General features: G+C 37.8%; 1 protein-coding gene across 5 annotated transcripts in view; it reads right to left on the reverse strand.

The window, feature by feature from the left end:
• The window catches only part of ARHGAP24 (Rho GTPase activating protein 24), a 518667-nt gene that overhangs the window by 25970 nt on the left and 466446 nt on the right, over window positions 1-26251 (reverse strand). For all 5 annotated transcript variants that reach the window (XM_082391124.1, XM_082391125.1, XM_082391128.1 and 2 more), the window contains 3 exons: window positions 4474-4606; window positions 3782-3855; window positions 655-776 (listed from right to left, as the gene is read on the reverse strand). In XM_082391124.1, coding sequence (XP_082247250.1) covers window positions 655-776; window positions 3782-3855; window positions 4474-4606 — 329 coding nt within the window. The remainder of the gene's footprint in view (window positions 1-654; window positions 777-3781; window positions 3856-4473; window positions 4607-26251) is intronic.

The following is a 26251-nucleotide window of genomic DNA, read 5'->3' on the forward strand; positions in this document are numbered from 1 at the left end:
TGTCTAGTTCTCTCTTTTCTGCTGCTTAATGAGTTTTCCATCCTCTAATCTTACTCTTTCAGCTCAGCAAGACCTGCACATCAACAGTACTACTGATGGCCACAGGTAAGAAAAGTACTCAAGCAGTGAGGCCTGCAGGAAATAAACAGAAGTAACAGTTCATTGTGGAAAAGAATTTGAGGCATTTTGTAATACAGAAAACAAGAATTTCTTCATGTTTCAACCCAAGGTAAATAAGCAGCATTATCTTACAGAGGCCCATATTTTCTGCCTCTTGAAATTCGTCAAATAAAACCAGAATTAATAAAAATACATTAACTTAAAATAGTAACTATCTGAATTTTCTGAAAATTGCATTGGACTCAAAAAGTGAATTAGATTTTTTCCCATTCCTGTGTGATACATTGCAGATGACTATGGAAGTTCCATTTATTCTTATAAAACTCCTAAGGAATCGTTTGGTAAGTTATGTTTAGTAAACTCCAAAAAAAATGCCTGACTCCCAAAGAGGAGTTTTTGTATTTGAAGAACTTGAGTCCATGAATGGAGTTACCATGGATTCACTTATTTCCCTAGTTTCCTCACAGGAGAATAGGCTCAGGACAACAAAGAGACAGTTCTATTGATGAGGGTGTAAGATAATAATTTACTTACCCTCCATAATGGTCAAAGGATCTTCCACTTTGGGGCGCAAGATATTAGGGCCAAAGACAGTGGCCAAGTTCTGCACACTCATTTTGTTAATTCCTGAATAGGACTGTACTTCATCCAAGAACCTGTTGGGTGCAAGAGTATGAACAGAACACAATGGGATCAAACTTGTCAGTGGAAGAAAATGGGTTATCAGGAAATTTATGGAGTGGAGTACGTTCAAAGATGAATATAGACACAAAATTCTTTAGGAATTCAAATATCTCTCTGTCAAATGTGCAGAATGTATATTGCAAATTATTAAGGATCAAACTCATAAGGGATCATATCAAATATCTTCTCTGGCCTGGCTTGGCTTGGTTTCCCTGTCAGTCACAGGGACAAGAGTGTTTGGATAATGCTAATGTGGACTTGAGATTCAAGAATATGAACTTCTTTCCAATCTCTAAATAAAATTTTAAATTTATATATATATTTAATTCAAGAACTATAAATAAGATTGTCTGGTACAATCTCTTATTTCAGAGAGGAGGAATCAACTCTCTTTGTGGAGTAATTTGTGAGCTTCGAATTTATAGTCTATTAAAAAATGAGATCAAACATGGTTTAAAATAAAACCTCAGTTCTACTGATATGGAAAATTGCAAGCACAAATTGTTTTAACTTGTTAGGTGCTAAAGAATTAGAGGCATGAAATAGCCCTTTCCCCAAATGATTTTTTTTTTTAATATCTTTATTGGAGTATAATTGCTTTACAATGATGTGTTAGTTTCTGCTTTATAACAAAGTGAATCAGTTATACATATACATATATCTCCATATCTCTTCCCTCTTGTGTCTCCCTCCCTCCCACCCTCCCTATCCCACCCCTCTAGGTGGTCACATAGCACTGAGCTGATCTCCCTGTGCTATGAGGCTGCTTCCCACTATCCCCAAATGATTTTAATAGCAGAGATTGTTTTTGTAATTTTTCAGCTTTTCTTCATTTCCCATCCCCTCTTTGTTTCTACAAGAACTTCTATTAATTCATGGCTTACTAATTGTACTAAGGAGACAAAGAAGTGATGAAAAAAATTTTAACCTATTTTATGTGCTATTTAAAATAATATATTTTATTATGTGTCAGTCGTGCTAACTTATTAAACTCTCAAAGCATCTCTGTGAGGTAAATACCATTATCTCCATTTTACAGGTTAGACACATGAGGCACCAGAGAGGTAAGAATCTTCTCCAAGGACACAGAGTTTGCAGAGCTGAGATCTGAATCCAGGTGATCTGATGCTAGAGTCTGAACTCTTGATTACTATACCATGAGTTTTTAAAAAGGTGCCGTTTGGGAATTCCCTGGTGGTCCAGTGGTTAGGACTCCATGCTTTCAATGCCGTTAAGATCCCACAAGCGTGGCCAAAAATAAAAATAAAAAAGTGCCTATTTCCACATGTTCACTACTGTTATACAGCCTAATTATAGCAAGACTGAAGGGCAAAAAGTCAAACTACTATTTCTTATTTGAAATAGCTGAAATTAAAAGTCTGCTTTAAATGTGTTAAGAGAAGTTAAGGTTTTCTATTGTGGAGATAAAGACTTGCAATAACCTTCTCCAAAAAGCCTTTTTCCTTTTTACTTAAGAGACTGTCACCCTTTTCTCATCCACTACAATAGCTTGAATTAGTTCAAAAACTTGGGATGGAACCCTTCTATGTTAATAAGTCTATCTTATCAGTGAAACTATTTCTTGCTTTTTCAAATTCTGAAACCTAAGGTCTTGTTTGTTTCCTGAATGCTAACCATCACCAGAAAAAGTATGGCAGGAGGTTCTGGAATTCATACTCAATTACAGTTGACAATGAACTCCACACACAGTGTCTGGCGTTAGTCTTAAACTCCATAGTTCCCAGTCAGCTGTACATTTATCTAATCATGACGCAAAAAACACATGTAAATGATGCACTGTACTGAATTAAAATTTTTAATTTTATTTAAAAATGGACTGGGAAGCTATCGTTTAAAATAGTTTACAATGACCTGTAGTGCCAATCATTAATCTCTTTATTTAAATTTAATATGTTTCATGTAAATCAACTATACTCCAATAAAATTTTAAAAAATAAATTTAATATATTTCAATAGTACATACTTGATTTCTTAAATAGGGGCACAGACATGGTACATAGCATCCCTGACATTAAACATGGTCATTGAGAGAGAGCTTTATGAAGCACAATTATTGTTCTGGCAGAATTGAGTTACAATGTTTTTTTCAATGAGTCTTGAGAGAAACGGAAAAAATTAATATTAGCATTCACTGTATGTATAAATGTATAGGTATATGAAATTTTAAAATATACTTTAATTTTTAAAACAGCTGTGTGAAATATGTGTTTTCACTACCCTTTTACCTATTAGGATCTTTAGTCTCAAAGAGGATAAGAAAATTGCATAAAGACACGTAAGTAGTCAGTGGTAGAATCTGGACTCCCGGGCAGATCTTTCTCATGCCAGGATACACGCGCCTTCTGTTAAACAATGGTACATGGTACATGTATAAACAACCTGGATGGAAGTTCAAAGCAACATATCTTTAATATGTAGAGGCCAGAGAGACTTCAGAAACAGCAAATTACAAAATCAAACAATTTCAGTGCTCAGAGAAACTTTTGAAATCACCTTGTCAAGGACTTCCCTGGTGGCGCAGTGGTTAAGAATCCCCCTGCCGATGCAGGGGACACGGGTTCAAGCCCTGGTCCGGGAAGATCCCACATGCCGCGGAGCAACTAAGCCCGTGTGCCACGACTACTAAAGCCCGTGCGCCCTAGATCCCGTGCTCCACAACACGAGAAGCCACCTTGAGGAGAAGCCCACGCACCGCAACGAAGAGTAGCCACCACTAGCCGCAGCTAGAGAAAGCCCACGGGCAGCAACGGAGACCCAACGCAGCCAAACATAAATAATAAATAAACAAGTTTATTTTGAAAAAAAAGAAATCACCTTGTCAAACCTCAGTTTTATAGAGGTCAACACTGGAGCTCAGAGCAGTTAAGTGATTTTTATTCACTGTCAAAAGTAAATTAGTGTCAGGCTAAATACAGTCTTCTTAAATTTAGTTTTTTGTCTTTAGGACAATTCTTACCTGCAAATATACTTGAGAAGGTTGTAATTGACCACTGGCAAGCTCTTCACCTGCTTTGCTAATTCTTTAACACCCTGAATATAAAGAAGAGAATAAATGTTATCTAAGTGTTGGCCTTGGAATTAAAGCACACGGAAAATGGGCAAACAGCCTTTTTTTTTTTTTTTTTTTTTGGTTAGTTTCACATATTACCAGTGAAGGATACTGTCTTGAAAACTTGCCACTATCACAGAGAACATTTCAGAAATATTTTCAAAAGATGTGAAAGCATTTCAAATATCTCTGTAAGCACTATTTGTGGAGAAACATGTTTAAGTGAAGCCCTTTTAACATTTTTAACATTTGTTCACAATTGACTGAAAAGGGAAGATAGCCTTATTTGTATGAAGGTTGTGTGGGGGAAAGAGTAGCCTTAATATAGTGAGCGTCCTTCCGATTTTTAGCATTTGGGGGCAAAGTGGCAAGGAGTGCTGATTTCATTTATTCATCTGTACTTTTCTTTTTGATCAGAGAGAGGATTAAAAATGGGACCTGCATTGTGTGTGTAAAATCTAAACATGTGTGATGTCAATACTTAGAATAGTGGCAAACAATCCAAGCATGGGGCAAAGGAAAATTTACAGATTAAAGACTAAGAACACTGACAAAAAACCCAAACAATAGCTTTTTAAGAAATAAATGCATGGACTTACAGCTTCCTCTTCCTTGCTGAGCAGTTTGGCACAAGACAAAAAATCCTCATACTTGGCATAAGGAATAACCGGTTCTGGGAGTTCTCGGAGATACAGTTTAAGAAGTGATGCCACTGTGTGTACATCTGTGTTGCTGTGGAGGTAGAAGTGTAAAGAGTTTCTACGGAGTGAACTTTATACCGTTTGGTTAGTTTTTTCATCAAGTATACATCTAAGAGTCAGACTTCTAAATGAGTTGACAATTGAATTAGTCGATCCAGCTTTCAAGAAGCACATGCTTGGGTAACACCTATTAGATGCTGCCACAGGTGGAAAAGAGAGGGACCCAGAGAGACACTCGGAATCCTCAGTGTGGTTTGAAAATATTCAAAAGTGTAAGCATTTTTCTTTTGTGTGCATTTGATGTTAAGCAAAAGTGTTACTTTTCTAAAGCAATGAGAATATATATACCAGATTTAAAATAAAATATAATACAATGCACCAAAAAACACCCAATCTACATATGTGTGTCTATATGTATTCAATGTCAAAATTAATTACTTATAGATCCTAACTTCATTTCTTATTCTTTAGAAGACATTGGTGATTGGTTATAGACATCTCAAGTTTAGTACATTTTAACTTTTTAAGAAAAACTCACTTTGAGGATGATTGATCTCAGAATGATTGCTTGTCTGATATTCTAAGATAGTTGGTGATCCTTACAGTTTTCTAGAAAGAGAAGGGAAGTGCTACAAAAATAAACACTGAGGGCTTCCCTGGTGGCGCAGTGGTTGAGAGTCTGCCTGCCAATGCAGGGGACACGGGTTCTAGCCCTGGTCTGGGAGGATCCCACATGCCGCGGAGCGGCTGCTCCCATGGGCCAAAACTGCTGAGCCTGCGCGTCTGGAGCCTGTGCTCCGCAACGAGAGAGGCCGCGATGGTGAGAGGCCCGCGCACTGCGATGAAGAGTGGCCCCCGCTCGCCGCAACTAGGGAAGGCCCTCGCACGGAGACGGAGACCCAACACAGCCAAAAATAAATAAATAAATTTATTTTAAAAAAATAAATAAACACTGAAAACTTAACATGTCCTTTGTGTAAACTTTATTTTTATTCTCTGCTGAATACCAGAGTGATAGGATAATTTACTGAAATATTAATTTATATTTTGTTCTCTGTATCCCTCTGTTAATCCATGAAGATGGCTGACAGTAGAGGCAGGAGGAGACGGTTGGTTTGGGTTTGTTTTGTTTTGCTTTGCTTTGTTTTTGGGGTGAGGAACAAGAGCGTGGGAAGGAGAGTGGTGGTCAGGGAGTGAAAGGTCAATTGATTCCCAAGAAGTGGGAAGAGTGGTGGTGAGCAAGGTCAGGGATTCTGTAAGTGGTGGGAACAAACACTCCAATCCCAGACTCTGCTGCAGGAAGTGACAAGTCGCTGAGGGGTGTTCCTTCAGAAGCTGGGATACAGGCACTAGGATCTCCTGCCTCGGTGACAATTCTCTTGCCCCAAGGGTGACATAAAAGCAGAGTTGACTTCACAAATCTACATGGGCTGGGACAATGGGCATCTCAGTTCTCAATTTTGGACTCTTGGGTTGATTTCCTCAACTATCTCCCGCATAACCTCTCTGTAACAGGGATTATAGAAAACGCAGTGGCTAGGACCCTAAAGGATTATAAAAAGGAATATTCTAGCCTGCTCATAATATAATCTAGTGGGAGTAGGAGATAGAAAGTAGTTAATAACACAAGTATATAATTACAAAGTGTGGTGAGGAGTAATAAGGAAACGTTTTGGGTGCCATCTAATAACAAGAAAGGACTAATCCAGGGGTTGGAGGGCTTCTCTGAAGAAATGATGCTTAGGGTAAGATCTGAGGGGGTGTAAGAATGAACTAAATGAGAGTGAAGAATAAAAGAAGTCATTCCGATTAAAGCAAGGCACGTAAACAGAGCCCAAAGTGGGAGGGAGTGTCCTGTCCTTGAGGAGCTGATAAAAGGCTAAGGGAGAAAGAGCTCAGAGGATGAGGTCTGAGCAGAGGGGAGCATCCTCATGGACCAAAGGACTTCATCTACCTTGGAATCAGGGCAAGGGCTGAGGTTTTCTATTTTAACATCAGAGTCCGTCAGAGCTGGTATATTGTCAACCTTTTTTCAGATGCTAAAATGATGGGGGTGATCTGATAGGGCCTGTCTTTAATCAATTGTATTATTTTCATAATTACAGAAATGAATTTTTTCTCTTAAATTTCTGAACCGAGAGACAATATAGAGGCCATCTTAAAGGCTAGTAAAGAACATAAAAATCATGTCTCTGGGACATCTTGAAAACTATTCAAGCTCATTAATTTCTAAAAATACTTTCCTAAAATTTTTTATAAAAAAGATACATAAAATAGTCTCAATGGTAAAGCAAATAAAGACCCTAGTTTTTTTCTTTTCTGGCAAATTGCTATATTTCGTGCAATCCAAAACCCTTCTGTGTTTCTCTTGGTATGTCATGAAGCACCTGACCCTTGAAGGCACAGTCATCAGCAGTAGCAAAACCACAACCTGGGGCAGGATATGCAATGCAATCAAATATTACAATAAACGATTTCCATCTTTCATTCCACTCTATCCAATCCACTCTAATCAAACCCAATCCATGACTGGGTCGTTGGGTTGTGTTGCCTTCAAATTCAATGACCATTTTGTTAAAGTTATAGAAAGACACAGAAAGGAATGCAAAAATAAAATATAAAATAAGTATAATTTCAATATATGGTGTATGTTATGTATAATTTGTATGACTATATAAATAGAATATACAAAAATATTTATGAATTAAATGCAATAAATTAATGAAAAAATAATGATAAACAAGAAACATTTATTTAACAAGAAATCTGTTTTAGTGTTTCAGTGATGGACTGTTCATTACATTGCCTGTCCCCAAGCACAGTGTTTTTAAGGTAACTTGCCTGTTACTGTATTATTTTGCTTCTAATGAAGTTGAGCTGTAGTACTGAGGACGTTTGAGCACTAGATGGCACGATTGCAAAGTTAAACTAATTGAGATGGTGTGAAAATTGTTGAAGGATGAAAGGCTGCAGAATCATTTTTCATCCACAGCAATTTTCTTAGCACCAAAGCTGCAGTAATGCTCCAAGAATAGAAATATTTGCACTATGAATCAAGGTAAGAGATGTGGGCTATGATGATTATTTTATTCCTTCTCTAAAATGATACATTACATTAGTTTCTAGCATTATAAGTATATACCCATACACTGTTGGTTATATAAAAATGGTAAGGAAAAAATAACCGAATATATTTTCTTTTTTATTGCAATTAACAAAGGTTATTACATTTTTGGCTTAAAGGTTACAACTTAAAAATTTTTGACTCTTTCTGAGGGGCTTTACTAAACTTAGGTTATTTTGTAGAAATAGAGACTTTTCCATTTTCCTAGCGTTCTCATTTTTGGCTTTGTCCTTTCCCACCGAATGGAAGAAATCAATCATTTCTGGGAAGACTTGAACATGTTTGCCAGTTCCGGTTCACCTCAAGAGGCTCACAGTCTATCCGCCCCAATTGCCAGCATGCTACTCACTGCAAGGGGAAATCTGATGTTTCTCTGAAAAATCTCTTTGTATATCCATTCTACAAAATAGCAACCTTCTGCATCTACCTCTACAGACTTGTATCTCTTACTGAAAACCCACTACTTTGCCTGATTAATATCTGCTTTAGTATGTACAGCCAATTGAGTAGATATCAATGTGATGTGTTAATTGCCCAAAGTACCTAGTGGGATGTGCTGTCTTTGCCTCAGAGAAATACATCATGTTCTTCAGCAAAGTGAAGTGACTATATTGTAGCAAAAGTTGATGTACAATGGAGAATTAAAATCCCTAAACTGGTTAATAATAATAATAATAATGACAACAACAATGGCAGCAGCACACACTTACACACATCTCTCCCTGTCTCAGGCCCTCACAGCTGTCCAGTGAGTAGGTCCTGTTATTAACTCCATCTGGGTACACAAACAGGAAACTGCACTGACAGAACATGCCTTGGGGCTAATTGCTGAGATATGAGAGGTTTTGCAGTCACACTCCTTTGGTAGAAATTCAAAACTACTTGCTAATATAAATTCATTATCCAGACCTCAGGTCTCCTTCACCCACCTGGTGGCAGAATCTGTTTTCAGAAATTAAGATAAATAATCATGCACATCCTATCCAATGATAGCAAAGAGGCAGAGATAGGCCCAGGAATCCTGAGTAAAAGAGCTATCAGGCCAGAAGATATTCTGTAGCATATGTCCCTTAATTGATCAACATATGGGGTTTGTTTTCACCTTAAATTGTACTTGGACTTTGCTTCTGGATCCTGTAGTGCTTTTTAATCAAACCTGAATTCCATGAGACTTTCTATTATTGACTTAGTTTTATATTCTTGAGGGTCTTCCTTTGGTCATTCTGGGATTGTTCTATCATTCACACACCAAATAGTTGCTGAACACTTACAGTGTGGACCACCTCACGCCACATGCTAGGTGAGACAGAGATGAACAACATAGATCTTTTCTGTCCCCCTTGGGCTTATATCTCTAACCCATCACCATCAACATGTTTCCATCCCATGCTTCATTTGTTTGACTCCTTAAACATTTTCTGTATTTTTTATCTGCTAAGTCCCTGCCAGGTGTGTGATCTTAAGAATCTTTTTATACTTCCCAGAAATTGCTTGCCTATTTATAATCTATGTACAGTATTGGCCTCTTACTAATCCTAACAGGGATAAAGGAGTCTGACAACAATCTGTCTTGCTCATCCTCTAACCCCACCCCTGCCTTCCCTGATAAACAGACTCACACACACAGATAAGTAGAATGCCACAGTAATTCCAAGTATAATACTACACAGACAAAAACCTTAAAACTTTTAAGCCTCAAAATTAGAAATGGGAATTTTTCACTCTGGATACTCTGCACAGGACACAGCATAATCCATTGATTGAAGTGAATAGAATGAATTTCCAGGCACCCCACAGGGAGTTATTAAAGATATTGTGAAGTTCTTTGCAACACACACACTGAGATGACCTAAAATTTTCTTGGAACTAAAAAAAAATAATGTCATATCTATCAAACTCCGGGAAGAACATATATGAGACTGAAAACATTCAGCAGCATTACCAAGATGAAGCCTGCCACCAAACTGTCTTAAACAACATGCAGTTCTGTGCACCAAATTCACCAAGACATAGAAAAGCAAATCCAAAGGCAGTAGGCAGTTCCAAACTAAACTAAACATTTACAAGAACAGTCTGGTTCTGTTCTAACTTATTTTTTTATATATCTGTCAAAAATGGTACACTTTTTGGCAGTAAAATTTGAATCTGGTTAAACTGTCATGGCTTACTGTAGTTATGTAAGTGTCACTGCTGAATTACATACAACACAAATGGGCAGTTTTATCTGTCTGGACTACACTGAATTAGTGCTTGTCTCAAAGAAGCCTCCTGGTTTAAAAGCAATGATGGCAGAGAGTGGCAAGATGACCCTTACTATGGAATGAATTGTTGTCTCCCCCAAATTCATATGTTGAAGGCTCAGCCTCCGATGTGATGTGATGGTATTTGGAGATGAAACCTCTGGGAGGTAATTAGGGTTAGATGAAGTCATCAGGGTGGGACTGTGGTTTGATGGGATTAGAGCCCTTATAATAAAAGACACCAGTAAGCTTGCTCCCTACCGCCTTGCTCCCATGCACATGCAAGAGGAAAGGCCATGTGAGCACAGGGTAAGAAGGCAGCCATCTACAAGTCAAGAAGAGAGCCTTTACCAGAACCCAACCATGCTGGCACCCTGGCGTCAGGCTTTCAGCGTCCAGAGCTGTGAGAAAAATAAATTTCTGTTGTTTAAGCCACCCAGTCTGTGGTGTTTTGTTATAGCAGAGGCACCAAATCTTCATCTCGTGAGCTTACCTATAAAACCATGCCAGAGTGCTAGGTAATGAGATGTCATCAGAAAAATAGAAACATGCTTTCAGATAATGTAGATTTATGGAAATGTTGTCAGATTGACAAATGTGACATAGAAGAAAGTGATTCTCAACCTTGGTTGCACACAGGAGTCACCTGGAAAGTTTTTCAAAATACTGATGATTTGGTCCTGTATATTCTGATATAATTGGTCTGGGTGAAGCCTGGACATTGAGATTTTTTAAAGCTCCTCAGTTTTCATATGTTGCCAAGGTCAAGGGATATTAATATAGAACATGTATTTGTGGTGGAAAACTTCCAGATAAGGAGGCAGTTCTAATGTGTAATGGTCACAAGTTTAAATCTGGCTACTCTATCATCCATTGGAGCTGACTAGTTACATACTTATCTCTCCAGTGTTGTGATGGAAGGGGTGGGAGGAATGCTGGTGGGGAGATGTTGTTCATGGTTAAACCAAACTGTTACGTTGACATTTTCTTTCCTACTTCTAGGATTACTTATATGTATGTAATTACTTATGTGCATATAGACTCCCCCTTTAAAATGCTACTAATCACATAAAAAGAATATTTGACAGTTTTATATACAATGCAACATACCACACACACACACACGTACCCCTATATGCGTATAAGACACTCAAAGTAACAAATAAAATGCCCTGTTGTGTAGCTGAAGGAAGAGATTCCTGTGAGCAGTCTGAGTTTGGTGATTCTACATCATAGATCCCTCAAATAGAAAGTAACTACAGCCCCAAACTGAAAAAAAAAAATCATGGATATTCATCCATTTGCTATTTCTGACAAATGTTTCCCCTGGGTAAGTCTCTCATTTCATTGTTTTTTTATCACCTCACTCACCTTCTCCTAGTCAGCTCCCAAGCTTTTCTTCCTCTGCTGGCGTCTAAGTATTATTCTCCTTGACTCTGTGTACATACCCTGGTTAAATCCATAAGTTTGACGATCACTTTTCTACAATGACTACAAAGTATACATCTCCATACCAGACCTTTCCACTGAATTCTTAGACGTTCCATACACACTCTGAACTCCATATAAACAAAGCTGGACAGCAACAAAAACCTTGCAATAAAATTATTCCTCCTTTACCATTTTCTCAACCATGAATGGCATCACCATTCACAGAAACAAACAAGAAATCTAGAAGTCAACCTAAATTTTGCTTTTTCTGAGATTCTAAATCTAACAGTGACTAGTGATTCTCAGACTAAGCTGCACATTGGAATCACCTGGAAAGTTTGCAAAATACCAATGACTGGATCCTATATATTCTCATGTCATACCTCATGAATCTGTTCCCTCTTCAGCAGTCTCATTGACACTGCTCAAGTTCAAGTTATCACTCATCTCCATTAATATAATAGCATATTCATTGGTCTTTCTGCTACAAGCCTGTCTTCCCACCCTAGACCCCTGAACATACACATCCAGGTGGTAATCACTTGTACCAAATAAATATAAATGACAAGTAAAATGCTTTGTATAGCTTTTGAATGCTACATATGAATACAAAGGGCAAATGTTTAAGCATATACAGATAAATATACATTACAAAGAAACATATATACTTATTTTATAGACTAGTCATTAGAGGTGACATCATTTAGTTAGTTTGGATTAGTGTTTGAGAGCATTGATTAACTTTATAAATAGCCACACTCTAATATCGCTAAGTAAATTAAAAATTTAGACTGAAGAATAAAAATAAAATCTGGGGGGGCAAGATGGCGGAAGAGTAAGACGTGGAGATCACCTTCCTTCCCACAGATACATTAGAAATACATCTACACGTGGAACTGCTTGTACAGGACACCCACTGAATGCTGGCAGAAGACCTCAGACCTCCCAAAAGGCAAGAAAATCCCCACGTACTTGGGTAGGGCAAAAGAAAAAAGAAATAACAGAGACAAAAGAATAGGGATGGGACCTGCACCAGTGGGAGGGAGCCGTGAAGGAGGAAAGGTTTCCACACACTAGGAAGCCCCTTCGTGGGCAGAGACTGCGGGTGGCAGAGGGGGGAAGCTTCAGAGCCACGGAAGAGAGCGCAGCCACAGGGGTGCGGAGGGCAAAGTGGAGAGATTCCTGCACAGAGGCTCGGCGCCGAACAGCACTCACCAGCCTGAGAGGCTTGTCTGCTCACCCGCTGGGGCGGGCGGGGGCTGGAAGCTGAGGCTCGGGCTTCGGTGCTAGCCGGGAGGGAGTCCGGGAAAAAGTCTGCAGCTGCCGAAGAGGCAAGAGACTTTTTCTTGCCTCTTTGTTTCACGGCACGCAAGGAGAGGGGATTCAGAGCGCCGCCTAAACGAGCTCCACAGACGGGCGCGAGCCGCGGCTATCAGCGTGGACCTCAGAGACGGGCATTAGACGCTAAGGCTGCTGCTGCGCCACCAAGAAGCCTGTGTGCGAGCACAGGTCACTCTCCACACCGTCCCTCCCGGGAGCCTGTGCAGCCCGCCACTGCCAGCGTCCCGTGATCCAGGGACAACTTCCCCGGGAGAACGCGCGGCAAGCCTCAGGCTGCTGCAACGTCACGCCGGCCTCTGCCGCCGCAGGCTCGCCCCGCCTCCTCTGTACCCCTCCCTCCCCCCGGCCTGAGTGATCCAGAGCCCCCGAAGCAGCTGCTCCTTTAACCCCGTCCTGTCTGGGTGGGGAACAGACGCCCTCAGGCGACCTACACGCAGAGGCGGGTCCAAATCCAAAGCTGAACCCCAGGAGCTGTGCGAACAAAGAAGAGAAAGGGAAGTCTCTCCCAGCAGCCTCAGAAGCAGCGGATTAAAACTCCACAAACAACTTGATGTGCCTGCATCTGTTGAATACCTGAATAGACAACGAATCATCCCAAATTCAGGAGGTGGACTTTGGGAGCACGATATATTAATTTTGCCCCTTTTCCTTTTTCTGTGAGTGTATATGTGTATGCTTCTGGGTGAGATTTTGTCTGTATAGCTTTGCTTTATAATAGCTTTATTTTATTTTATTTTATGTTATCCTCTTTCTTTCTTTCTATTTTTTCTCCCTTTTACTCTGAGCCATGTGGATGAAAGGCTCTTAGTGCTCCAGCCAGGCATCAGGGCTGTGCCTCTGAGGTGGGAGAGCCAAATTCAGGACACTGGTCCACAAGGGACCTCCCAGCTCCACGTAATACCAAACAGCGAAAATCTCTCAGAGATCTCCATCTCAACATCAAGACCCAGCTTCACTCAACGACCAACAAGCTACAGTGCGGGACACCCTATGCCAAACAACTAGCAAGACAGGAACACAGCCCCATCCATTAGCAGAGAGGCTGCCTAAAATCATAATAAGGCCACAGACAACCCAAAACACACCACCAGATGGGGATGTGCCCACCAGAAAGACAAGATCCAGCCTCATCCACCAGAACACAGGCACTAGTCCCCTCCACCAGGAAGCCTACAAAACCCACTGAACCCACCTTAGTCATTGGGGACAGATACCAAAACAACGGGAACTACGAACCTGCAACCTGTGAAAAGGAGACCCCAAACACAGTAAGATAAGCAAAATGAGACGACAGAAAAACACACAGTAGATGAAGGAGCAGGGTCAAAACACATCAGACCTAACAAATGAAGAGGAAATAGGTAGTCTACCTGAAAAAGAATTCAGAATAATGATAGTAAGGATGATCCAAAATCTTGGAAATAGAATAGACAAAATGCAAGAAACATTTAACAAGGACGTAGAAGAACTAAAGAGGAACCAAGCAACGATGAAAAATGGACAAATTCTTAGAAAGGTATAACCTTCCAAGGCTGAACCAGGAAGAAATAGAAAATATGAACAGACCAATCAGAAGCACTGAAATTGAAACTGTGATTAAAAATCTTCCAACAAACAAAAGCCCAGGACCAGATGGCTTCACAGGCGAATTCTATCAAACATTTAGAGAAGAGCTAACACCTATCCTTCTCAAACTCTTCCAAAATATAGCAGAGGGAGGAACACTCCCAAACTCATTCTACGAGGCCACCATCACCCTGATACCAAAACCAGACAAAGATGTCACAAAGAAAGAAAACTACAGGCTAATATCACTGATGAACAGAGATGCAAAAATCCTCAACAAAATACTAGCAAACAGAATCCAACAGCACATTAAAAGGATCATACACCATGATCAAGTGGGGTTTATTCCAGGAACACAAGGATTCTTCAATATACGCAAATCAATCAACGTGATACACCATATTAACAAATTGAAGGAGAAAAACCATATGATCATCTCAATAGATGCAGAGAAAGCTTTCGACAAAATTCAACACCCATTTATGATAAAAGCCCTGCAGAAAGTAGGCATAGAGGGAACTTTCCTCAACATAATAAAGGCCATATATGACAAACCCACAGGCAACATTGTCCTCAATGGTGAAAAACTGAAACCATTTCCACTAAGATCAGGAACAAGACAAGGTTGCCCACTCTCACCACTATTATGCAACATAGTTTTGGAAGTGTTAGCCACAGCAATCAGAGAAGAAAAAGAAATAAAAGTAATCCAAATTGGAAAAGAAGAAGTAAAGCTGTCACTGTTTGCAGATGACATGATACTAGACATAGAGAATCCTAAAGATGCTACCAGAAAACTACTAGAGCTAATCAATGAATTTGGTAAAGTAGCCGGATACAAAATTAATGCACAGAAATCTCTTGCATTTCTATGCACTAATGATGAAAAATCTGAAAGTGAAATTAAGAAAACACTCCCATTTACCACTGCAACAAAAAGAATAAAATATCTAGGAATAAACCTACCTAAGGAGACAACAGCCCTGTATGCAGAAAATTATAAGACACTGATGAAAGAAATTAAAGATGATACAAATAGATGGAGAGATATACCATGTTCTTGGATTGGAAGAATCAACATTGTGAAAATGACTCTACTACCCAAAGCAATCTACAGATTCAATGCAATCCCTATCAAACTACCACTGGCATTTTTCACAGAACTAGAACAAAAAATTTCACAATTTGTATGGAAACACAAAAGACCCGGAATAGCCAAAGCAATGTTGAGAACGAAAAATGGAGCTGGAGGAATCAGGCTCCCTGACTTCAGACTATATTATAAAGCTACAGTAATCAAGACAGTTTGGTACTGGCACAAAAACAGAAATATAGATCAATGGAACAGAATAGAAAGCCCAGAGATAAACCCACGCACATATGGTCACCTTATCTTTGATAAAGGAGGGAAGCATATACAGTGGAGAAAAGACAGCCTCTTCAATAAGTGGTGCTGGGAAAATTGGACAGGTATATGTAAAAGTATGAAATTAGAACACTCCCTAACACCATACACAAAAATAAACTCAAAATGGATTAAAGACCTAAGTGTAAGGCCAAACACTATCAAACTCTTAGAGGAAAACATAGGCAGAACACTCTATGACATAAATCACAGCAAGATCCTTTTTGACCCAGCTCCTAGAGAAATGGAAATAAAAACACAAATAAACAAATGGGACCTAATGAAACTTCAAAGCTTTTGCACAGCAAAGGAAACCATAAACAACACCAAAAGACAAACCTCAGAATGGGAGAAAATATTTGCAAATGAAGCAACTGACAAAGGATTAATCTCCAAGATTTACAAGCAGCTCATGCAGCTCAATAACAAAAAAAAAACAACCCAATCTAAAAATGGGCAGAAGACCAAAATAGACATTTCTCCAAAGAAGATATACAGATTGCCAACAGGCACCTGAAAGAATGCTCAACATCATTAATCATTAGAGAAATGCAAATCAAAACTACAATGAGGTATCATCTCACACCGGTCCGAATGGCCATCATCAAAAAATCTAGAAACAATAAATGCTGGAGAGGGTGTGGAGAAAAGGGAACACTCTTGCACTGTTGGTGGGAATGTAAATTGATACAGCCACTATGGAGCAGTATGGAGGTTCCTTAAAAAACTAAAAATAGAACTACCATACGACCCAGCAATCCCACTACTGGGCATATACCCTGAGAAGACCATAATTCAAAAAGAGTCATGTACCAACATGTTCACTGCAGCTCTATTTACAATAGCCAGGACATGGAAGCAACCTAAGTGTCCATCATCGGATGAATGGATAAAGAAGATGTGGGTCCATATATACAATGGATTATTACTCAGCCATAAAAAGAAATGAAATTGAGGTATTTGTAGTGAGGTGGATGGAGTTAGAGTCTGTCATACAGAGTGAAGTAAGTCAGAAAGAGAAAAACAAATACAGTATGCTAACACATATATATGGAATCTAAGGGAAAATAAAGGTCATGAAGAACCTAGTGGCAAGATGGGAATAAAGACACAGACCTACTAGAGAATGGACTTGAGGATATGGGGAGGGGGAGGGGTAAGATGTGACAGGGTGAGAGAGTGCCATGGACATATATACACTACCAAATGTAAAATAGATAGCTAGTGGGAAGCAGCCACATAGCACAGGGAGATCAGCTTGGTGCTGTGTGACCACCTAGAGGGGTGGGATAGGGAGGGTGGGAGGGAGGGAGATGCAAGAGGGAAGAGATATTGTAACATATGTATATGTATAACTGATTCACTTTGTTGTAAAGCAGAAACTAACACACCATTGTAAAGCAATTATACTCCAATAAAGATGTTTAAAAATAAATAAATAAATAAAATCTGACTTTTTCCATCATAGAACCAAGGTGAGTTCATCGGAGTGGAAAGGCTAATGCGACTGAGGCATTTAAAAGGATTGATGTAGAACATTCAGACAAGTTTCCTTACAGTAACATTACATCAGTATAACTATTTTAACAGGCTACCTTGTACATACATATGCATTCAATTCCAATGACAACAACACAAAAAACCTAACTAAAACCTTAAGATGCAAATAGTAGATAAGTTCTGGAGATCTAACACACAGCATAGTGAATACAGTCAACAATACTGTATTATAAATGTCAAATTTGCTAAGAGACTAGATCTTAATTGTTCTCAGTACAGAAAAGAAATTATAATTATGTGGCCTGATAGAGGTGTTAGGCAACATGCCAATCATACTGCAATATATAAACATTTTGAACCAACACACTGTACACCTTAAACTTACACAGTGTTACATGTCAGTTATATCTCAAAAAATGAAATTAATTAATTACAGAAATATGTTGTCAGTTACAAAATTAATCAACATGACTATTAAAATGAGTTCACAATGGCCCTGGTGACTTGGGATCCAAGGTTCAATGTTATATCCAAATTCAACTTAGAAGTAACATTCAAACACACATGTTGCATTCTTATACTATAAATGACATTAATACTGTCCAAGCTCTTAAGACCCATGTTACGAAAAAAAAATTTTCACATAGAAAATAAATCTGAGGCCAAGGAGTCACAAAGATTTTCTTATTAAACTAAGACCCTATTCACATCGATAATGTATATAATTGCTTAGAATATGTATTGATCTAAGGAATTACTTGAAAGTCACGAATGATAAAGAGATTAGAGATAGCCTATTTGCAACCTGGAGAGATTCTATTATAAGTTTGTGTGTATCCGTGTACTATATATACATATATACACATACTACACACACACACCCACACACACACACACACACACACAGGTACTACATACATATATATATATATTTTTTTATTCTTTGTAGAATTTTTGTAAACATATCCAGCTGGTTTCATGGTATGAAGAAAATGAATCAAGGCTCTCCTTGATTGACTGTGCATGTTGGACTTTGTTCTCTCTCAGTGCCAGTAGAACTTTACTGAATTTATTCATAATTGTCTCAGGAGAAAGCTCAAGCCTTTGAGATTCCAGAGAGTATCTATAGTTGTTAATGGAAGAAGTAGTTAATTTGCTCACAATTTTTAATAAGCATAGGCATTCCTAATCTAGGTTGGGAGTCACGATGGAATAATATCCATTGCATTAACACTTTCTCTGGCTGTTCTATGAAACATAATTTCCTAAATTCACAAAGTGTAAAATATATGCCAGGAATTGCATAAATGATTAAAAAAAATTAGAAGATTGTTGTCAATTCAGATGACCTATTTTCAGGTGGATATAAAGAAACTACTCATAGTAAGAGACACAAGAAAACTCATTTACAGAAAATTTTAAGTTACAATGAACAAAATAGCACTTACTATTCATTGAATTATGTGACTATAGTTTGAGAGAGGTGGATTAGGACACTTCTTGCCCACCTCACATTTCCCCCAGAAATGGCTCAGAAATAAAGACAACTGGAAGGAATAATATACATTCTCTAAGTACACTGTGATTATCTAACGAGATGTAAATGATGATCTTCCACATTTCTTGCTTAAATGGGATATGCTGTCTTTCCTGACATTTGACTCCTGATGTACAGATGCAAAGGATTCTTTCACAGAAGTCTTACATGGCTCTATCAGTTTTCATGTCTTTACATTAGTAATTGTATGTACCAGAGACTTTATCACATAACCCTTGCTTGTTTCAATTGTACCCTGGACTTAAAACGTTATGGGTTGTAATTTCAAAATTTGTAATTTTGAAGTTTCATATGATCTTCAAAATCTTGGCAAACAATGAAATTGGCTTAGCTAAAATAGAGAAGTTACAGCTGTATTGAGTTACTTTACAATTTTATGTTGTCTGCCTACATATTTTTCCCTTTACTAAACTCTGCAGATGGATTTTCAGGAGAAACAAAGGAAATGTCATCATCATAATACATTCAACAATTAATTTTTTTTTCTGAAAGATTTCAGATTATGCAGCCAAGAATGTCCCAGAGAATCATTATTGATGTTCTGATGCTGACAGGGTATATTAATGGAAAAAATATACTTTTAAATTTCCCCAACAGCATTTAAAATCCATGTACATAATTTAATATTTCCATTTTTAAATAAAAATAAAACAGAGCTAAATATCACAGGTAATTTTTCTAGTTAATGAAAATTAAATAGCAAAGTTTCCTTAATATAACTTTTTTTTCTTATTAATGTGTCTTTAACGCTGACTCTTTTGCATGTTGCTCATTTCCTTTCGTAACCATCACAAGACTGGAAAATTTTGATTATCTGATTCTAGGATAAACAATAAAGGATGCAAACATTCTTTTCCAGAATACTTATTTTCTTCTAATAAAGTCAATAAGGTAGGAAAGAAAACCTTTGTGCCTTATAAAGCAGCGGTCCCTAACTTTTTTGGCACCAGGGACAGGTTTTGCGGAAGACAATTTTTCCACGGAGGGGGGCGGGGGCGGGGTAGGGGGGAATGGTTCAAGCGGTAACGCAAGGCGATAGGGAGCAACGGGGGGCAGCACATGAAGCTTCGCTCTGCCGCTGCTCACCTCCTGCTGGGCGGCCCGGTTCCTAACAGGCTGCGGACCCGTACAGGTCCACGGCCCGGGAGCTGGGGACCCCTGTTATAAAGGAGATGAATAAAGAAATGCCTAATTTTACATTGTTGAATCTGTAACTCATGGTGTTAGAGGGAACTTAAAAGGGTTTTCTGGCATATCCAGGTGAATCTACAAAATCAACACCCAAACTGTTCAAGTCCAGGCAGAACATGTTCCTCCTCTGAACACTTCAACAGTTTTTTATTACAACACAAAAGCACTCTCCACATAAGAGCTAAAATGATACCATTCCAGTTTATTAATTTGTGTGCATATATACGTATTGGGGGAAAGACTAAAAAGCTTTAAAAGAATCCAATTATGTATTTATTGTGACTCTCCTACTAATAAATGTGTCATGCTCTTTGTTGGAAAGGATACTTTGCTACCACATATACAGATATATATTATATTAGTGCTGTTATCTACTAGGACTATATTTAAGAGAGGTCAGTGTAAGTGGGAAGAAGAGAGACAAACAAATTGTATTGAGCAGAAGTTAGGGGGTTTGTTTTTATTTTTTGTTGTTGTTTTGTTATAAATCAAAATCTAGTTCACTTCGGAAGTATAATGCATCCATATTCATGGAGCATTTCTGAAATACAAAACAAACAAAGGTACTGGTTTTAATTTAGATTTGTGGCTTTTATGAAATTGTGTTCCCATTCATAAGATTATGACTCCACATTAACATCGGCAGGCATTTTGCTTTAGTTGACAAAAATGATATTTTAACAGAATTTTAGAAGTTGTTTTGAAACATGACAATTTTCAAATTTCCTAAATTCTAATCTATGAAAATAAGAACATGAATTGTCTACTTATTGAGATATCAGAAATATTTGCACTCTTCTACCCAGCAAATATATTCAAAATATACTCCTTGTATCCATTTATTCAACAAAGATTTATTGAATGCCTACATTGTGTCAGACATTGTTCTAGGTGCTAGGGATAAAAAAGGTGATCAAGAGTCAAAATTCTCTACTTTCTTTGAGTTCATATTGTAGTCATACATGTAGAATTTTACTTTATAAATACAGAGTTTTAAATGAATATCCACAGAGATCCTCATGAGTATGCATATGCATACTCTTATGATATCACAGATGTTTATTTCAATTCCCAGAACACTATTTTGATTCTTTAGCAATTTTTCAACCATTTCCTTATAATAAATTATCAAGATAACCAGAAAAATCAAACATTTAAAAACCATATGCCTTCTAAAGTGTATACATGAATGACTCATAAGCACATAAAAAGATACACAACATCAGTAGTAATTAAGGAAATGCAAACTAAAACAAAAATGAGATACCATTTCACAGTCACCAGAATGGCTAGGATAAAAAATTGGAACACTCATACATTGCTGGTAGAAATATAAAATGTTGCAGCCACTTTGGGAAACAGTTTGGCAATTCCCCAAATGTTAAACGTAGACCTGGCAATTCTACTTCTAGGTATACACCCAAGAGAAATGAAAACATGTCCACACAAAAACTTGTACATACATGTTCACAGCAGCATTCTTCATAAAAGCCAAAAAACAGAAACTACTGAAATATCAACCAACTGATGAATGAACAAACTGTAGTATATCTACAAAATTAAATTCTATTCATCAATGCAAAGCAACAAACTATTGATACATGCTATAAAATGGACAAATCTCAAAAGCATTATGCTAAGAGAAAAAAGCTGGATGCAAGAGACCATGTATTGAATATTTCTATTTATACAAAATGTCCAGAAAAGGGAAAATCTATAGAGACAGAAAGTAAGTACATTAGTGGTTGCCTGGGGAGGAAGGGCTGCTGGGAATAACAGTAAATGGCATAAAAGACTCTATTTGGGTGATGAAAATGTGCTAAAACCAATATATGGTAATGGTTGCATAACTAGGTAAATTTGTTAAAAATCATTGAATTGTATCCTTGAAATTGGCGAATTGCATGATATGTAAAATATGGCTCAATAAATTTATTTCAGAAAATATATACCTTTAAGGGATGTACTTTCACCAAACTCATGCAAGAATATTTACAATCTGACTTACAAGACACACAAAAACACACTTTCAGAACATAAAACATTATAGGTATCTTATTTCGTTCAGTAGGAATTGCTATGGAGATTTCAAAACAGAAATGAAGATATTCTCGATTAAAAACACTTAAGAGTTTATGGTTAAGCACCAGTTGCTGTATTTATGTGTTCAGGATATTACTTTTCCTTGTCATATAAAATGTTAAAACCATCATCACCAACATCATGATACTTAAAATGACAATAAATGTGCTAAGTGCCTTCTTCACACTGTACCACTTACTCCTGGTGTTTTTGTTCTATTTTGTTTTATTTTTAAATTCATGAATACAACAACTCTGGGGGGGTTAAGTGTTATTTCCATTTTACATATGAGGAAACTAGGAATTTGGAGAAGTTAAGTAACTAGTCTCAGATTGTTAACGTAGGTAGTAAATGGTACCTGCTTCTCATCAAAGCCTGAACTCTTATTCCTACACTGCTTCCTTGCAAATAAGTACACAAATGCTAATTGATAGATACGCCAAATACTGGGAAACATCTTGGTTAATTGGCTATTTTTCTTCATCACTCAATCAGGTTTCATTGGAAGTGAACTTAAATTTATTCAAAGCTAAATTGAAAGGAAGGTGTAATTCAGTTCCCCCACTTCACATGTACTGGCTTTTTAGATACATCACCAAGAGAGTAAGCACAATGGAACATGACAGATTTCTAGCTAACAACCTGTCTTACGTAGAATATTTAGTAAGTATCCATTCGGTTGAGTATTTTCCACATATGGAACATTTTCCCTTAAAGTTCATTAATTTTTCAGACCTTGGTATGTTTACAAGGGGGTTTCATGGAACCCTTGCAAGTTACACCCATGGTTCAAATTAGATAAGAAGCCAAGTATTCAGGGAAGTCGGACTGTCAGTGCTAGCAAAGAGCAATCTGACTGTACTTCCCAAAGTGTGGGCTATTCCAAGTCAGGTGCCACACGGACAGGACACTAAGAGACATTAAATTACACAGTAGGAACATTAGTCCTTTCTCGATTGTCTTTCAGTTCTCCTGATTATAACAAGTAGGAAGTATCAGTTGGGGATGAGAGACATGTTCAAGTGGTCCTAGCATGTGCCAATCTCCACTTTCGTCAAATAAACAGAGGTCCAAAGGGTCAGAGTCTTCCCAAAGCAGCTGTATTCAGATGGCATTTAATACCCTCTTTGTGGCTATTGCATTTGTGCTATATTAACCTTTTATTTATGGCAAGTGCTGATTTTCAACTAAAAAATGATATCAAGTTCCTTTTACAACAAAATTGATTTAAAAAACAGTGAATAAACTTAAAGAAAAAGTTCAGTAACCAAGTACAGGTGTTATATGACTATGGCTAAAGTCAGGATGGTCCATTGTGAATGACGGACATTTGAGAAGTACTCTAAGACAATGGTTATCGATCTTGTCAAGCCATCATAATATCTAAGAACTGCATCAAAATATAGAAACGTTAAGAGTTACCACAGCTAAACAGCTGCCCCGGACTTTGGAGGGCTGACCCTTTTCTGAACTTTGGAAAATCATTTCGGTTGCTGAAAACAGGTAGCCAATTTGCCATCTACAAGTTCAGGGCTTGCCTTAGGCAAACTCCTGGGAGTCTGTTCTTTGCTTTTCCAACCCTTTACCTATCCACATGCCCTCAAGCTAGTATTTTCTTTCTTCATTTTCTTCCATCAGACCTGACCAGTATATCTTTATTCACACTATGATACAAAGGCTCTATACCTGTAGTGCATTACCGAACTCCCCAGTGTTTGAGTTTTCACATGGATCAAAGAATAGGTGCAGGGACGTACTTTTCAGGCTGTTCTAAAATTTCAGACCTATTTTAGCAGATAGGAAATTTTATACTTTACACATAAACTGTACACCCCAGAAAGTAATTTATCTTTCACAGTAGGGTAAGACCTGCTTAGCTTAGTCAGAAATAATATGTTGCTTTCATTAGTGCCATGAGGTTAAACTTTTTTCTCCATTTCATATATGAGAAAACTGAGGCACATCACTTCAAATGATCAGTTTCCCTTTAACCCACACTCTTGCAGCCCATAGTCTGGCTACTATTTCACAAGTTGTGATTAGAGTACCATGTATATAAGAATTACCTAGGGTCAGATAGCCTCATCCCCCAGAGGGCAGACAGTAGAAGCAAGAAGAAATACAATCCTGTAGCCTGTGGAACGAAAACCACATTCACAGAAAGATAAACAAAATGAAAAGGCAGGGGACTATGTACCAGATGAAGGAGCAAGATAAAACCCCAGAAAAACAACTAAATGAAGTGGAGATAGGCAACCTTCCAGAAAAAGAATTCAGAATAATGATAGTGAAGATAATCCAGGACCTCAGGAAAAGAATGGAGGCAAAGATCCAGAAGATGCAAGAAATGTTTAACAAAGACCTAGAAGAATTAAAAGACAAACACCTAGAAGAATTAAAGAACAAACAAACAGAGGTGAACAACACAATAACTGAAATGAAAAATACACTAGAAGGAATCAAGCAGAATAACTGAGGCAGAAGAACGGATAAGTGACCTGGAAGACAGAATGGTGGAATTCACTGTCGTGGAACAGAATAAAGAAAAAAGAATGAAAAGAAATGAAGACAGCCTAAGAGACACTTCTGGGACAACATTAAATGTACCAACATTTGAATTATAGGGGTCCCAGAAGGAGAGAGAGAAATGACCCGAGAAAATATTTGAGGAGATTATAGTCGAAAAATTCCCTAACATGGGAAAAGAAATAGTCACCCAAGTCCAGGAAGTGCAGAGAGTACCAGGCAGGATAAACCCAAGGAGAAACACAAAAAGACACATCACTGAGACACATAGTAATCAAATTGACAAAAATTAAAGGCAAAGAAAAATTATTAAAGGCAACAAGGGAAAAATGACAAATAACATACAAGGGAACTTCCATAAGGTTAACAGCTGATTTCTCAGCAGAAGTTCTACAATCCAGAAGGGAGTGGCATGATATATTTAAAGTGATGAAAGGGAAGAACCTACAACCAAGATTACTCTGCCCAGCAAGGATCTCATTCAGATTCGACAGAGAAATCAAAAGCTTTACAGACAAGCAAAAGCTAAGAGAATTCAGCACCACCAAAGCACCTCTACAACAAATGCTAAAGGAACTTCTCTAAGTGGGGACCACAAAAGAAGAAAAGGGCCTACAAAAACAAACTGATAACAATTAAGAAAATGGTAATAGGAACATATATATCGATAATTAACTTAAACATGAATGGATTAAATGCTCCAAACAAAAGACACAGGCTTGCTGAATGGTTACAAAAACAAGACCCATATATATGCTGTCTACAAGAGACCCACTTCAGACTTAGGGACACATACAGACTGAAAGTGAGGGGATGGAAAAAAATATTCCATGCAAATGGAAATCAAAAGAAAGCTGGAGTAACAATACTCATATGAGATAAAATAGACTTTAAAATAAAGACTGTTACAGGAGACAAGGAAGGACACTGCATAATGATCAAGGGATCAATCCAAGAAGAAGATATAACGTTATAAATATATATGCACCCAATATAGGAGCACTTTAGTACATAAGGCAAATGCTAACTGCTATAAAATAGGAAATTGACAGCAACACAATAACAGTGGGGGACTTTAACACCTCACTTACACCAATGGACAGATCATCTAGACAGAAAATTAATAAGGAAACACAAGCTTCAAGTGACACAACAGACGAGAGAGATGTAATTGATATTTATAGGACATTCCACCTGAAAACAGCAGATTACACTTTCTTCTCAAGTGCACGTGGAATATTCTCCAGGATAGATCACATCTTGGGTCACAAATCAAGCCTCGGTAAATTTAAGAAAATTGAAATCATATCAAGAATCTTTCCCAACTGCAACGTTATGAGATTAGAAATCAATTACCAGGAAAAAAACCGTAAAAAGCACAAACACGTGGAGGCTAAACAATACGTTACTAAATAACCAAGAGATCACTGTGGAAATCAAAAAGTACCTAGAGACAAATGACAACAAAAACACAATGATCCAAAACCTATGGGATGCAGCAAAAGCAGTTCTAAGAGGGAAATTTATAGCAATACAATCCTACCTCAAGAAACAAGAAAAATCTCAAATAAACAATCTAACCTTACACTTAAAGGAACCAGAGAAAGAAGAACAAACAAAACCCAAAGGTAGTAGAGGGAAAGAATCATAAAGATCAGAGCAGAAATAAATGAAATAGAAACAAAGAAAACAATAGCAAAGATCAATAGAAC

Source organism: Balaenoptera borealis (assembly GCF_965194805.1).
Source record: "Balaenoptera borealis genome assembly, chromosome: 4".
Lineage (NCBI taxonomy): Eukaryota > Metazoa > Chordata > Mammalia > Artiodactyla > Balaenopteridae > Balaenoptera > Balaenoptera borealis.